General features: G+C 43.5%; 1 protein-coding gene across 2 annotated transcripts in view; it reads right to left on the bottom strand.

Annotated features, from left to right (window-relative positions):
- Positions 1–14,462, bottom strand: part of ST3GAL3 (ST3 beta-galactoside alpha-2,3-sialyltransferase 3) — a 168,541-nt gene that overhangs the window by 138,595 nt on the left and 15,484 nt on the right. For both annotated transcript variants that reach the window (XM_084874662.1, XM_084874663.1), the window contains exon 2: positions 10,788–10,932. In XM_084874662.1, the coding sequence (XP_084730788.1) occupies positions 10,788–10,902 (115 nt within the window). In that variant the 5' untranslated portion in view covers positions 10,903–10,932. The remainder of the gene's footprint in view (positions 1–10,787; positions 10,933–14,462) is intronic.

Below are 14,462 nucleotides of genomic sequence, written 5' to 3'. Positions count from 1 at the left end.
TGGCTTCTCTCCACTCACTCAGCGCTGCCTGGGTGGTATGGTAGTTCCATGAATCCCCGCAAGCAGTTCTCAGTGCTGTGTACATGAGCACTTCCTATGTACACACCTCCATGTCACCATGAGGAAGACGTTCCTGCTGTAGCTAAGGAAGAGAGAAGAACTTGTTTTCATAGCTACATGACAGGATCGGAGGCTTTGCAATTTTCTTCTGTACCTCTGAAAATAAACATAGCCCCCTGCCACACACACACACACACACACACACACACACACCTGAAGTTATTTTGCCTCTTTTTTACTTTCCTGGGCTAAGAATTCTCAAGTTTTCAGTTCTTTTTTTTTTAAATGTATTTTGTTGATTTTTTACAGAGAGGAAGGGAGAGGGATAGAGAGCTAGAAACATCGATGAGAGAGAATCATCGATCAGCTGCCTCTTGCACACCCCCAACTAGGAATGTGCCCGCAACCAAGGTACATGCCCTTGACCGGAATCGAACCTGGGACCTTTCAGTCCGCAGACCGACGCTCTATCCACTGAGCCAAACCGGTTTCGGCTTTCAGTTCTTTAATACTCTGTTCCATCCCTTCTCTCTAGTAAAATTTTGCTCTCCCCAGTCTGTTCAAATATCCTCAGGTAAAGAAAACCATAATATTATGATTTAAATATGTAGCTCTGGGAACTTAAAAAATATACAGTTTTGAAGTGTCTTTAATTCACCAATAATGATGAAATCTGGCCACCACAAGGGAATGAGCAATACAACAGTGTAGCAATGAGGGTTATAGTCTCCTCCTGACCACACTACTGCTCTAGCACAGTGGTCGGCAAGCTGCGGCTTGAGAGACACATGCGGTTCTTTGGCCCCTTGAGTGTGGCTCTCCCACAAAATACCACGTGCGGGCACGCATGTACAGTGCGATTGAAACTTCGTGGTCCAGACGCAGAAGTCAGTTTTCGGCTCTCAAAAGAAATTTCAATAGTTGTACTGCTGATATTTGGCTCTGTGGACTGATGAGTTTGCCGACCGCTGCTCTAGTAGATCCCCATGAGATAGGAAGACCCGTGAATGGGGTCTGGTCCATGAACCGTGGTTTGCAAGCCATCACCTGCAGGCCTGGCCCAGGGAGACCCTCTGCGTATTCTCCAAGTTCTCGCCCATTTCTCCTCTGTGCACTAGCTAGATCAGAGGACCCAGAGGAGGATTCAAAACCCTAGGATTTGGCGGGATTACCAGATGGACGGAATCTGTGTCCCTGAAGGTATGAGGTGGAACAGTCCCTGAAGGTATGAGGTGGAACAGAACTCCTTCCCCAGCCCCCACACATCTGCACTAGGTTGTGACAGGAAAGAAATAAACTTTGCAGAAACCGGTTTGGCTCAATGGTAGAGCGTCGGTCTGCGGACTGAAAGGTCCTGGGTTCAATTCCGGTCAAGGGCATGTACATTGGTTGCAGGCACATCCCTGGTAGGGGGTGTGCAGGAGGCGGCTGGTCGATGTTTCTCTCTCATCGATGTTTCTAGCTCTCTCTCTCTCTCTCCCTTCCTCTCTGTAAAAAATCAATAAAATATATTTTAAAAGAAAGAAAGAAAGAAAGAAAGAAAGAAAGAAAGAAAGAAAGAAAGACAGACAGAAAGAAACCTTCACTGTTAACCATTGGCATTTTGGGATAATCTGTAACAGTAGGGAACCACCCTGATGGAAATGACATTATCATGAATTCTTAAAGTTAAAAATAACCATTATTCCTACATTTTACTTACAAGCACCTCTGTCTCCAGCGCTCTTTTGTTGGGGTATATAGCCAGTACTACTGTTTTCCCTCTCCGTGGGCACAGGAAGCCAGTGTGCCCCTCAGACCGGAAGGACAGTCTGCTGCTGGGATCGGCGTCAGCCCTTTTCAGGAAACGCCTGGGCGGAGACAGCCGTCTTGCCCAGAGTCATGACTCCCTAGGGCAGCCTCCTCTACTGACCAGTGGTGTCCACTGACCGGGTCCAGGAGGAACTATAAAGGCGCAGCCCCCACCCCTAGCTCAGGAGGCCTGTCCCAGCTTCCCTCCCCTACAGGGCTGGCTGAGACCTTTCCTGGGGCTGAATCCCGGTCCAACTTGTCCTCTGTACAATCATGCTTCCTTCTCCTCCCTTTCCATCTGTTTCCTTCCAGGATTACTGGCCCCAAAACCACTCCTTAATAAGCTTTCCGAACTCTAATCTTCATCTCAGAACCACTTCCCTATGATCCAACCTGAGACAGGAACTGTATCTGCGATGCAGGATCACGTTACCCAGCTCTGCCTCAGTCTATGGCACAAATCCCATCTTTTCCAATCAAAAACGAACATACACAAAATCACCATGGGATGGAAGCTTTAAAACTGAGACTCTCCAGAGAAATTCAGATGATATATTTTTAAAATATATATTTCTTTATTGATTTCAGAGAGGAAGGGAGAAGGAGAGAAAGATAGAAACATCAATGATGAGAGAGAATCATCGATTGGCTGCCTCCTGCACACACCCCCACTGGGGATTGAGCCTGAAATCCAGGCATGTGCCCTTGGCCAGAATCAAATCTGGAACCCCTCAGTCCGCAGGCTGATGCTCTATCCACTGAGCCAAGCCGACTAGGGCTGTATTATATTATTAAAAGACGAATGCTTTGTAAGAAAATAAATGAGACCGAATTTTGAGAGCCCCTCTGAGAAAAGGAGCTTTGAAATTATCCCAAAGATAATATTACCACCTTGCTTGTAATCAAATAAAGAAATTATCCTATAAAGAGCTAATATGCAAATGGTTGTCACTCCCTCATGCTATCACACTACAATGGCTCAGATACTCAACACTGGGGAGAGAGGAATGGAGACCAGCCAGGCACAAATGAGCTCCCAAGAGAGAGGAAATGGGGACCAGACAGGCACAAATGAGCTTGCAAGAGAGGAATGTGGCCCCAGAGAGGGATAAGCTGCACACCCCTGGTCCCGGCGCCAGGGGCTGCACCTTCGCCTGCAGCCCAGGAAAGGGACAAGCCGCCCATCCCATGGTCCCAGGCACCAGCGGCGAGGGCTGTGGCCCAGGAGAGGGACAAGATGCCCTCCCTGCGGTCCCGGCCACCAGCTCCTGCAGCCCGGGAGAAGGACAAGGCATCTGCCCCAGGTCCTGGGTGCCTGTGGCCAGCCAGAGGGAGGAAGCCCTGGCCCCGTATGCCTGCGGCCAGCTGGAGGAGGGAGTCCTGGGTCCTGGGTGCGGGGCAAGGCAGAGGCGGTTCGGGGCAATCAGGCCAGCAGGGGAACAGATAGTGGCAATCAGGCAGGTGAGTGGTGAGGAGCCAGCGGTCCCGGGTTGTGAGAGGCAGTTGGACATCCCCTGAAGGGTTCTGGCTTGGAGAGGGTGCAGGCCAGGCTGAGGGGACCCATCCCCCACCCCTGCATGAATTTCATGTACCGGACCTCTAGTTAAGTATATAACAAAGAGCCATGTAACAAAAATTACTGAGGATCTATCATTTACCTGTGCTGGTACCTGGTATTATAATCAGGACAGCTATTTCTTGAGTGCTCACCACAACACCGTGCTAAAAGCTTTACATGCATTCACTCATTAAATCTTTAACTCGTTCTGCAAGTGATAAAGCTCAGGTTCAAAGAGGAAACAAACTACCAAGTCACAGACGAGGACTCAAAGCCAGAGCGAGTGCGCTCCAGAAGCCTCAGCTCCCTGGTATGTCTTGCATATTGCATTATGTCTTGCATACTTAAGCTCTGAGAGAGTTCAAGTTCTATAACTAGTTCACTAAGTAATTTGCAAGAGGGGAGGGGAGAGCAAAAGGCGGGATTAGGGTGTCCCCCAAAAAAGTGTACAAGCACTTTGAATAATTATAAAAGGCAGTGTTTATTAAAATACATATCGTTTTCAAAATGGAGCTATCAGCTGTTAAAAGTGTGCATACATTTTTTGGGGACGCCCTGTATGTAACTCCAGAATCTATGCTCTCTCCTTCACCTCTCTATTGCTTCCACCGCTGACAGATATAGGTGCACATGGCTTAATGAATGAGTTAAAGAACAATCCCATACAGGACTTTGCCAGAAGGAAGAAACGCAGCACAGCCTGTCCCGTGGCAATCCAAAGGTTCTCCTGCCCTCTAGTGGCTACAGGAGACTGCTACATAGCAACGCTCCAGTAAAAAGCTAAAATACCATATAAAGGCACTTGGCAGTCAGATCAAAACAGCAGGAGGCAACTGTGAATGGCTCGAAACGGAGTAAATTTAATAACATAAAAATCTGATTTTTCCACTTTTCTGTGCCAACTATTTCTGATAATAAAAAAAGCTCATAATAAGAATAAAAATACTGGAGCTCAGAGAAAAAAAGTCAGTATTCTGTAATGAGGATTAAAGAATAACAGCCGAAACCGGTTTGGCTCAGTGGTAGAGCGTCAGTCTGTGGACTGAAGGGTCCCAGGTTCGATTCCGGTCAAGAGCACATGCTTGGACTGCAGGCTCGATCCCCAGTGCAGGAGGCAGCCAATAAATGATTCTCTCTCCCCACTGATGTTTCCATTTCTCTCTTCCTCTCTGAAATTAATAAAAATATTTTTTTTTAAAAAAAGTTTAAGAACCACTGTTTATTATGGGTGACTTTGAGGGAGTGACCACATGCTCCTCACCCCTTAGCTGGTAGCTCCCAAAGCTTTGGTCCTTGTCCTCTTTAATCCTGTATGCTCTCCCCGAGCTACCAGTTTTTTTTTCCTTGAAGACAACCAAAGTTATTATTTCTGGGTATCATGCTTCCAGAGTTGTGTTATATACATGCGTGCAAATACATATATAATACATGTGCCTGTGTATGTGCAAATATGAACACACATATACAAGACTTCCCCCTTTCTATATAAATGACTAGAGGCCCGGTGCTCAAAACTCATGTACAGTTAGGGTCCCTAGGCATGGCTGGTGATCAGGGCCCGTCTGTGGGTGACCAGCAGGGCAATTGGGGGGAACCCCCTCTGGCACCGCTGTGGCTGGCCTGGGGTCCTGTGGGCTGGGACAGCTCCTGCATGGAGCATCTGCCCCCTGGTGGTCAGTGCACCTCTTAGTGACCAGTAGTTCCTCCATTTGGTTGATTTGCATATTAGGCTTTAATTATATAGGATAGCATTTCCACCCCAAATTGAAGCAGGAAAGGAACTGCTCAAGTTGTACACTTCCCGGAGAGGCCCTCTTCCCGCGGCCTGCCAGGAGGCCCACCCTGATTGGCCTGGGCAGATAATAGTTAAAGAAGAACCACCCTATGCCCTTTCGTTTCTCCCTTCCAGCCCACCAGTCCTAAATGACCGGGAATCTACTGTCTCCACAGATTTGCCTATTTTGAACATTTCATACAATATATGGTCCCTTGTGACTAGCTTCTTTCACTTAGCATAATGTTTTCAAGCTTCATTCATATTGTAGGACATCAGTACCTCATTCATTTTTATTGAATAGCATCCCATTGTACAGACCAACGATCTTCAACCTTTTTCATCTCATAGTACACACAAACTACTAAAATTCTGCAGCACACCAAAAAATGTACTTCTTGCCAATCTGACCAAAAAAAAGTATAATTTTGATTCAGTTACACCAGACAGCTATTGTTGTGTTGGCTGTTGTCATTTTTTTTTTTATTTGACAATCTAAGGGAAAAGAGGTCAGTGCCCTGATAAAAATAGTAAGATATTGCATGTCTTAAAAATCCCAGTGGCACACCATATGCCTGCCATGGCACACCAGTTGAAAATCGCTGGCAGACATACCACTTTTATTTATCCATTCATCGGTTGATGGACTATTAGATTGTCTACACTTTTTGGCTATTAAGAATAAAGCTTCTATAAAAGCTCACATATAAGTTTTAATGTGGACATATGTTTTCATTTCTATTGAGTTTATATTCCTACGAGTGGAATTGCTGGGTCAAATGGTAACTCTATGTTTAACTTTTTAAGGAACTGACAGATTGTTTTCTAAAATGGCTATGTCATTTTATATTCCCACGATCAGGGTATGAGGGCTCCAATTTCTCTACATCTTTGCCAACACTTGTTATTATCTGTCATTTTTATTATAACCATTCTAGTGGGTGTTAAGTGGTATCCCATTGCGAATTTGCTTTTCCCTAATGGCTAATGATGTTGGACATCTTTTCATGTGCTTATTGACCATTTGTATATCTTTGTTGGAGAAATGGCTATCCAGGTCCTTTGCCCATTTTAAAAACTGGATTGTCTTTTTATTGTTGAATAATAAGAGTTATGCCTTCTATTCTTTTCCATTTTTTTCCATTGAGACTAAAAGGTTGCTAACCATCAAAAAGAGTACTATTTTTTTCCTATAGTAAAAAGTAATCACCAGAACTACTTTAAAACCCAACCAAATCAATCAACAACAGCTTCATATCATTATACAAGCTTCTGAAAACCAGACAATCAGCGATAGCTTCACTTCAATGACTACTGTTCTGAAAGTCATCCTATTCAACAACAGCCTTATTCATGTAATTGGGAATCCACAGCTAATGGTCAACCAATCCCTAAACACTCTCACTTCTGAAAGTCCCCCAATCTCTGAACTCCCCTTTTCTGAAGACTCAAGAATACAGTGGTTCTTAAATTTTTTATATCAGATTCTTTCACACTCTTAAAACTTACTAAGAACTCCAAGAGTGTTTGTGTATGTGGGTGAATGATTATATTAATATTTATTATATTAAAACATTTTAGCCAAAATCGGTTTGGCTCAGTGGATAGAGCGTTGGCCTGTAGACTGAAGGGTTCCAGGTTCGATTCCAGTCAAGGGAATGTACATTGGTTGCTGGCACATCCCTGGTGGGGGTGTGCAGGAGGCAGCTGATTGATGTTCCTCTCTCATCGATGTTTCTAGCTCTCTATCCCTCTCCCTTCCTCTCTGTAAAAAAATCAATAAAATATATATACATATATATATTTTAAAAACATTTTAAAAGTATGAATTCACTTAAAATTCACAATAGAAAAAATAACTTTTCTAAAACAGAAAAAGTAGAAAAGAAGTAGTTTTACATTTCTGCAAATCTCTTTAATTTACAAGTTAATAAAAGGAATCTGGATTTTCATCAGTTTCTAATTCAATCTGTTGTAAAACGTTTGTTTTGACTATGTACTCAATGTAGGGACAGTTAAATATATAAAGTAAACATTGACAAAGAGAAAGATTGACAGTAACACCTCACTGATATCAATGGATAGATCATCCAGGAGAAAATCAAGGAAAAGGCAATCTTAAAGGACACATTAGACCACATGGACTTCGTAGATACTTTCAGAGCATCTCACCCAAAAGCAACAGAATGCTAGCATACCTTCTTTTCAAGTGCACAGAAACATTTTCCAGGACAGACCACATGTTTGGCCGCAAAACAAGTCTCAATACATTTAAAAAGACTAAAATATATCAAGTATCTTCTTTGATCACAATGATATACTAGAAATCAACCATAAGAAAAAAACTGAAAAACACAAAAACACATGGAGGCTAAATAACAAGCTACTAAACAAGATTAAAAATGAGATCAAAGAGGGAAACATACCTGAGACAAACGAAACTGAAAACCTGATCTCAAAAATCTATGGGACACAACCAAAGCAGTTCTAAGAGAGAAATTCATAGCAATACAGACCTACCACCTTGAGAAACAGGAAAAATCTAAAAAAATTAAATCTCACCTTACATATAAAGGAACTATAGTAAAAAGAAAAACAAAACCCCAAGTAAGTGGAAGGAAATAATAAAAATCATAGTGGGAGAAAAACAAAAGAGAGACTTAAACACAATAGAAAAGATCAATGAACAAAGAACCAGTTATTTGAAAAGATAAACAATTTTATCAAGCATTCCATGAAAAATTAACACCTATCCTTCTCCCTCTGGTCATTTTTGCTCAGTGGTTAGAGTACTGGCCCGTGGACTGAAGGATCCTGGGGTCAATTCCTGGTCAAGGGCATATACCTTGGTTGCAGGCTCACCCCTGCCCCCAGTTGGGGCATGTGTGAGAAGCAACCAATCGATCTCTCCCCCTCTCTCTTTCTCTTCTTCCTTCCTCCCTCCTACCGTCTCTAAAAAACAACAACACACACACACACACACACACACACACACACAAAACTTTCCTCAAACTATTCCAAAATATTAGAGAGGAGAAAAGTCTACCAAAAATCATTTTATGAGGCCAGTATTACCCTGATAACAAAGACAAAGACACTACAAAAAAAAAGAAACTTATAGGCCAATATCCCTGATGAACATAGATGCAAAAACTCCTCAACAAAATATCAGCAAACTTAATTCAGCAATACATTAAAAAAATTATATACCATAATCAAGTGAAGCTTACTCCTGGGATGCAAGATTGGTTCAATATCCACAAATCAATTAATGTGATACACCACGTAAGCAAATTAAAAGGATGAAAACATAGGATCCTAAAAATAGATGCAGAAAAAGCATTTGACAAATTCCAACAGCCATTAACTGTGTAACTTAGAAAAACTAATGAAACTTCATTAAATAAATACTTCTGTTGCTCAACTGGAAAATAGAGATAATAACAGCATATTCATATGGTTATAGTAAGAAGTAAATTAAATTAAATGTATGAGACCTGACAACCAATAGGTCTCCCATAAAGTTAGTATCTTCTCTAGTAAAATATTATCTAATCCTTGATATGTCTTCTACAGGTCAGTAGCTCTTATCGGAAATGGGGACCCCATCCCCTGCACATGTTTCCGTCTATTTTATGGATACAGATTAATTTACCCATTATGGCTACAGACAATGCCTCTAAACCACAGACTTCTGCACTGCACTGATATAAACACTCCTTATTTTGGATATTCTCCTTGATTTTAAAAATAAATTGGGACACAAATTTAAGTAAACTCCAGAAACACAAAGTAATTGCTGGTAATTATAAACTAAGCAATTAAGAGGCACTTAAAGTCGAAACTGGTTTGGCTCAGTGGATAGAGCGTCGGTCTGCGGACTCAAGGGTCCCAGGTTCGATTCCAGTCATGTACATTGGTTGCGGGAACATCCCCGGTGGGGGGGTGTGCAGGAGGCAGCTGGTCGATGTATCTCTATGTTTCTAGCTCTCTATCCCTCTCCCTTCCTCTCTGTGAAAAATCAATAAAATATATATATTTTTAAAAAGATGCACTTAAACATTCCATATAACACACCAAATTAAAGATATGACGCTGTATTTTAAAAACTGGCTTGCCAGTTTGAGTGCTGAGTGTTGAGCATTTCCCACCTCAGTCGTTCGGGCCAGGTGAGAAATGAGTGAACTACGCCACAGGCATCGTTTCCATGTTAAGGTCTCAACCCGAGGCCAACTGTCAGGTGCCTTTTCCAACTCATTCTAGCATTTTCACCTCACACCGAGAGACCAACTCTACTCTTATGAATTCTACACTTTTATTGGGCAGCTGTTTGGGGAAATAAAACTACTTTAGAGAAGAGACATTCACTAGGAATCAGAACAGACTACCTGGTATTTCCTGCAACAAGCCTTCAGACCCAAGAACCAAAAGGAAAACTACTCGTGTCAAAAAGAGAACATGCAAAGCTGGTGCTGCTCCGTACAGGCCTTCATGCAGGCCTTCAGCCACAACCAGGCAGCACCGGGTGAGGCGAAGCCCAGCCCGAAGGGGGCGGCAGGTACCCAGAACACGCTGGGTGACACGTGAGGCCCGAGTCCAAACGGAAGGAAGAGGTTAGGAGTCGTTGGCTGGGAAGTTCGGGACCAGCAAAGGCTACAAAGACCGAGCAGACAGAATTTCTTTAGGAAAAATAAAACACAGACATTATTAAATTGAAAAAAATTCAAGGAAAAGATAAAGATGGAGTTTTAAAGGCAAAAGAAAACAAACTTCACTACCAAGCCCTGAGGCAATAAATGGCAATTGGGAGCAGCAATGCACGACAGTAATTAAGAACAAAAAGCAGCCGAAACCGGTTTGGCTCAGTGGTAGAGCGTCGGTCTGCGGACTGGAGGGTCTCAGGTTCGATTCCGGTCAAGGGCATGTACCTGGGCTGCGGGCACATCCCCAGTAGGGGATGTGCAAGAGGCAGCTGGTTGATGTTTCTCTCTCATCGACATTTCTGGCTCTCTATATCTCTCCCTTCCTCTCTTAAAAAAAAAAATCAATAAAATATATTAAAAAAAAAAAAAAGAAGAAGAACAAAAAGCATTCGAGGACTACAAGTACTAGTGCAGTTTTAGTTTTTATTGAAAAAAAATAACCAGTAAAGCAACAAACAGACTGTCAAATTACAGCGGAGAGGGGAGGGAGATCTGGGGGAGAGAAGAGATCAACCGAAGGACTTGTCTACATGCATATAAGTACAACCAATGGACACAAAACTCTGGGGAGGGAGGGTAGGGATGGGAGGGGGGGCAATGGTAAAATATGTACACAGATAATAATTTAATAAAAAAATATATATTAAAAAAAATAGCACTTTCTCACTGGGTTCATATAAGAATTTGCCATGGCATGCAGTTGTTGTTGTTTGTTTGTTTTCTGTAAGTTTTTAACTTACAGTAACAAAAATAGTCCACTTCTAAGCCTAGATCCCAGAAATGGTCAGCCAACTCTCAGCGCCCATCTCTGGAGAATCTGAGAGCACCGCAGCCCCGTGAAAACCCCCTCGCTGGCCCGCAGCAGGCTTTTCCGGGGACGGCCGAGGGCGGCCATACTTACTGGAGTCCTCCCACTGGAGCAAGTGCAGCTTCCAGGCAGAGTAATACAGAAAGCCCAGGACCAGGAAGAGGCACAGGGCTAGCAGCAGGTTGCGCACGAACACCAGGAGTCCCATCTTCACATGATTTACAATTTGCTACATGACCTGAAGAACAAAACCACAGAACAAAACCAACTTAGGTCTTAAAAGCGGCAGCCATCCTCTTACTGAGAGACTCTCCCTTGAAATAAGTATTTACAGAAGAACTGTCACAGGAAGAACCTGGAGTTACCGGTAAGTTCAGGACATGGCAGGTTCCCATCTGCTCACCCGTGTCCAGAACAGCTTCGCCAGTCACGCAAGCAGTCACCTGTGTCCCGTCTCTCCCTCGTTCCTGGCATCCAATCACTGACCAAGTTCTGGTCATTCCAACCTCCCAATTATCAAATCATGACCCCTCCCCACCATCACGACCCTCCATCCTTGCGACCACTATTTCCCAAAGACAAGTTTCCCTGCCTCCAAATTTGCATTCTCCCAAATCCGTTTTCCACATAGCACAGCGGTAGTCTGTTAGTAACACCAAATTTGACATGACTTCCCTACCTAAACCCCTGAGTATTGGTTTTCTGCTGCTGCTGTAACAAAGCACCACACATTTAGCAGCTTAAAAGAACATGAATTTATTTCCTCTGAGTTTTGTAGCTGGGTCTTCTGCATAAAGTCTCACAGGCCAAAACCAAATAGTCAGCAGGGCTTTCTGATGAGGAGAGATGAAACTGCTCCCAGGTTCATCCAGGCTGTTGCCAAATTCAGTTCCTTGCAGCTGAAGGGCCGAGGTCCCCGTTTCCTTGCTGGCGGTAAGATAGTCTCTGTTCTTATGTTCCTTCTCATGTTTTCTTTTTTTTTTTTTAATATATTTTATTGGTTTTTTACAGAGAGGAAGGGAGAAGGATAGATAGAAACATTGACCAGCTGCCTCCTGCACACCTCCTATTGGGGATGTGCCCGCAACCAAGGTACATGCCCTTGACTGGAATCGAACCTGGGACCTTTCAGTCGGGAGGCCGACGCTCTATACACTGAGCCAAAGCAATGAGGGCCCTTCTCATGTTTTCCATGTGATCCCCTTCAACCATGGTGGGTTAAGTTCCTCTGACTCTGAATCTCTCCCACTTCCCCTTCTACCACCAGGCAACCTTTTCTTGCTTTTCCAGCTCATGTGACTGGATTGTCATACTGTTCCTCTCCCCTGGGCCTGTCTGGAATACACCCTCCACCTCCCTGCTTCACCTGTTGCACATTCTTGGATGCTCCCTTTAAATGTAACGTCAGTCAAGAAGAATTCCCAGGACCACCCCTCCTCACCCACACTCAGATATCTTAGCCAGGAGATAACATACAAAGAAGAAATTATGTACAAATATTATAAATGAAGTGATAAAAAGTTATCACTGGCAGGTTATATGACTGTCTACCTAGAAAAGCCAAGAGAATGGACTGTGAAAGCATCATTAATAACTAATAAGAAGTAGGTGATTATAAGATTAAATTAAAAACTTCTTAAAAACTGTACCAGCGCCGAGACCAGTTTGGCTCAATGGATAGAGCGTCGGCTTGGGGACTGAAAGGTCCCGGGTTCGATTCTGGTCAAGGGCATATACGTTGGTTGCGGGCATATCCCCAGTAGGGGGTGTGCAAGAGGCGGCTGATCGATGACTCTCATCGATGTTTCTAGCTCTCTATCTCTCTCCCTTCCTCTCTGTACAAAATCAATAAAATATATTTAAAAAAAAAAAAAAAACTGTACCAGCAATAACCAATTAGAAAATGTAAGGGGGGGGGATTCCATTCATGATGGCAACAAAATCTATAAAATACCTAAAAATAAACTTAGGAGGGAATGGGAAAGATTTGCACCAAAGGACATAAAAGATACAAATGCATACAGAGACAAAACAGGCTCCTTGAGTGAGAAGATTCACTCGTGGAAACATGTCAGTCCTCCTGAAGTGTCAGTTCTCTATAAATTCAGTCTGACTCCAGTCAAAATCCGCGACTATTCTTTAAATCTAAAATTAACCCAAATACTTCATGCCCAAGAGGAGCCAATAATTTTTTAAGTGAAAATAATGAGATGAGGATTTGCTTTACCAGGATATCAAAGCCAACTGTTGTGCCTGAATGTGGAAAAATGCTCAGAGTGAGGACAAGTAAAACGAAAAAAGAAGCCAGCTCGAGCCGAAACCGGTTTGGCTCAGCGGTAGAGCGTCGGTCTGCGGAGTGAAAGGTCCCAGGTTCGATTCTGGTCAAGGGCATGTACCTGGGTTGCGGGCACATCCCCATTGGGGGGTGTGCAGGAGGCAGCTGGTCAATGTTTCTCTCTCATTGACGTTTCTAGCTCTCTATCTCTCTCCCTTCCTCTCTGTGAAAAATCAATAAAATATATTTAAAAAAAAAAAAAAAAAAAAAAAAAAGCCAGCTTGAGGGGCTCCTGGCCAGACCCGGAGCATTATAACCCACTAACCAAGAAGGTAATAAAGTGGCGAGGAGAGAACTCTCCTTTAGAGTGGCAGGTCAAGTAGTGAATGCAGAAGGAATAACATCATGAGAAAAGGCACCATTTAGCAACCATTTTAATAATAATTCGGCTAAAAAAAAAAGAAAGCAAAAGATGCTAAAATTAGTGGTAAAACTTTTGAGAAATGGGCTCGTCTAAAGTATAGTCTTAAAGTATCTCCCCACAAGATACTTATTAATTACAGAGGGAAAAAGTGAGCTTTACAATGGGGAACCCCGAGAGACACGACCATAAACTAGCTGAAGGTATGACATGTGGAAGTTCTTTGTAATGTTTCTGCAACTTTTTTAAGTCTAAAATTATTTTTTAAATAAAAGATAAAAAAGAAAAATGTTTTTGAACTAAATGCTCAAAGAAATGTTCGAATAAAATCCAATCCAAATAAGAGGTTATGTAGCCACGTTAGATGCTTATGAAAATATAGAAATTTTCTTAGGTCCTTGAAATGCAGCTTTATTCTGATTCTAAACCAAAGGGAACGGGAATGACAGGAGCAAACAAGCCTTCCCCACCGAACTACTGCGTTCCGATATAGCTAAACATACAGGTCCAAACAGTGAAGACATTTTTCAACGGCCACATTCACTCTGAAGCCCAAAGACCAAGCACAGGTCCCGCTTAGCTGTCTGACAAAGTGGCAAACACCGGCACCACGCACAGCACAGGACAGCTGCCTATAAAGGTGGACTTCTGACGCTGGGCCCAGCTCCCCTTTCTCACAGGTGTCGGTCCTCTCCGTCCCGTCTGGTCTGGGGCCTGAGCAGCCTCTAGATCAGGGGTCCTCAAACTTTTTAAAGTGGGGGCCAGATCACGGTCCCTCAGAGAGCTGGAGGGCCGGACTATATGAACTACTAATTCCTACTGTAACACCTCGGCTGTGCTCACTGCCCAAAAAACCTGGCGGGCCGGATCAGACTCCTCTGCGGGCCGCATGTGGCCCGCGGGCCGTAGTTTGAAGACCCCTGCTCTAGATCGTGCTCCCGCTGTGCTGCCAGCGCGGGTCCCGGGCAACCCCTGGGGGGCAGGAGCAGGCACGGCGACAAACTCCAAGTCAGGTCTCCGATTCGTTTTCCAGGGAGCCGGAGGAAGGGCTTTCAAAGTTGTGGCTCCTTTT

Source organism: Pipistrellus hanaki (genome assembly GCF_964339955.1).
Source record: "Pipistrellus hanaki genome assembly, chromosome: 2".
NCBI lineage: Eukaryota > Metazoa > Chordata > Mammalia > Chiroptera > Vespertilionidae > Pipistrellus > Pipistrellus hanaki.
This window is presented reverse-complemented; position numbering and strand designations above follow the sequence as displayed.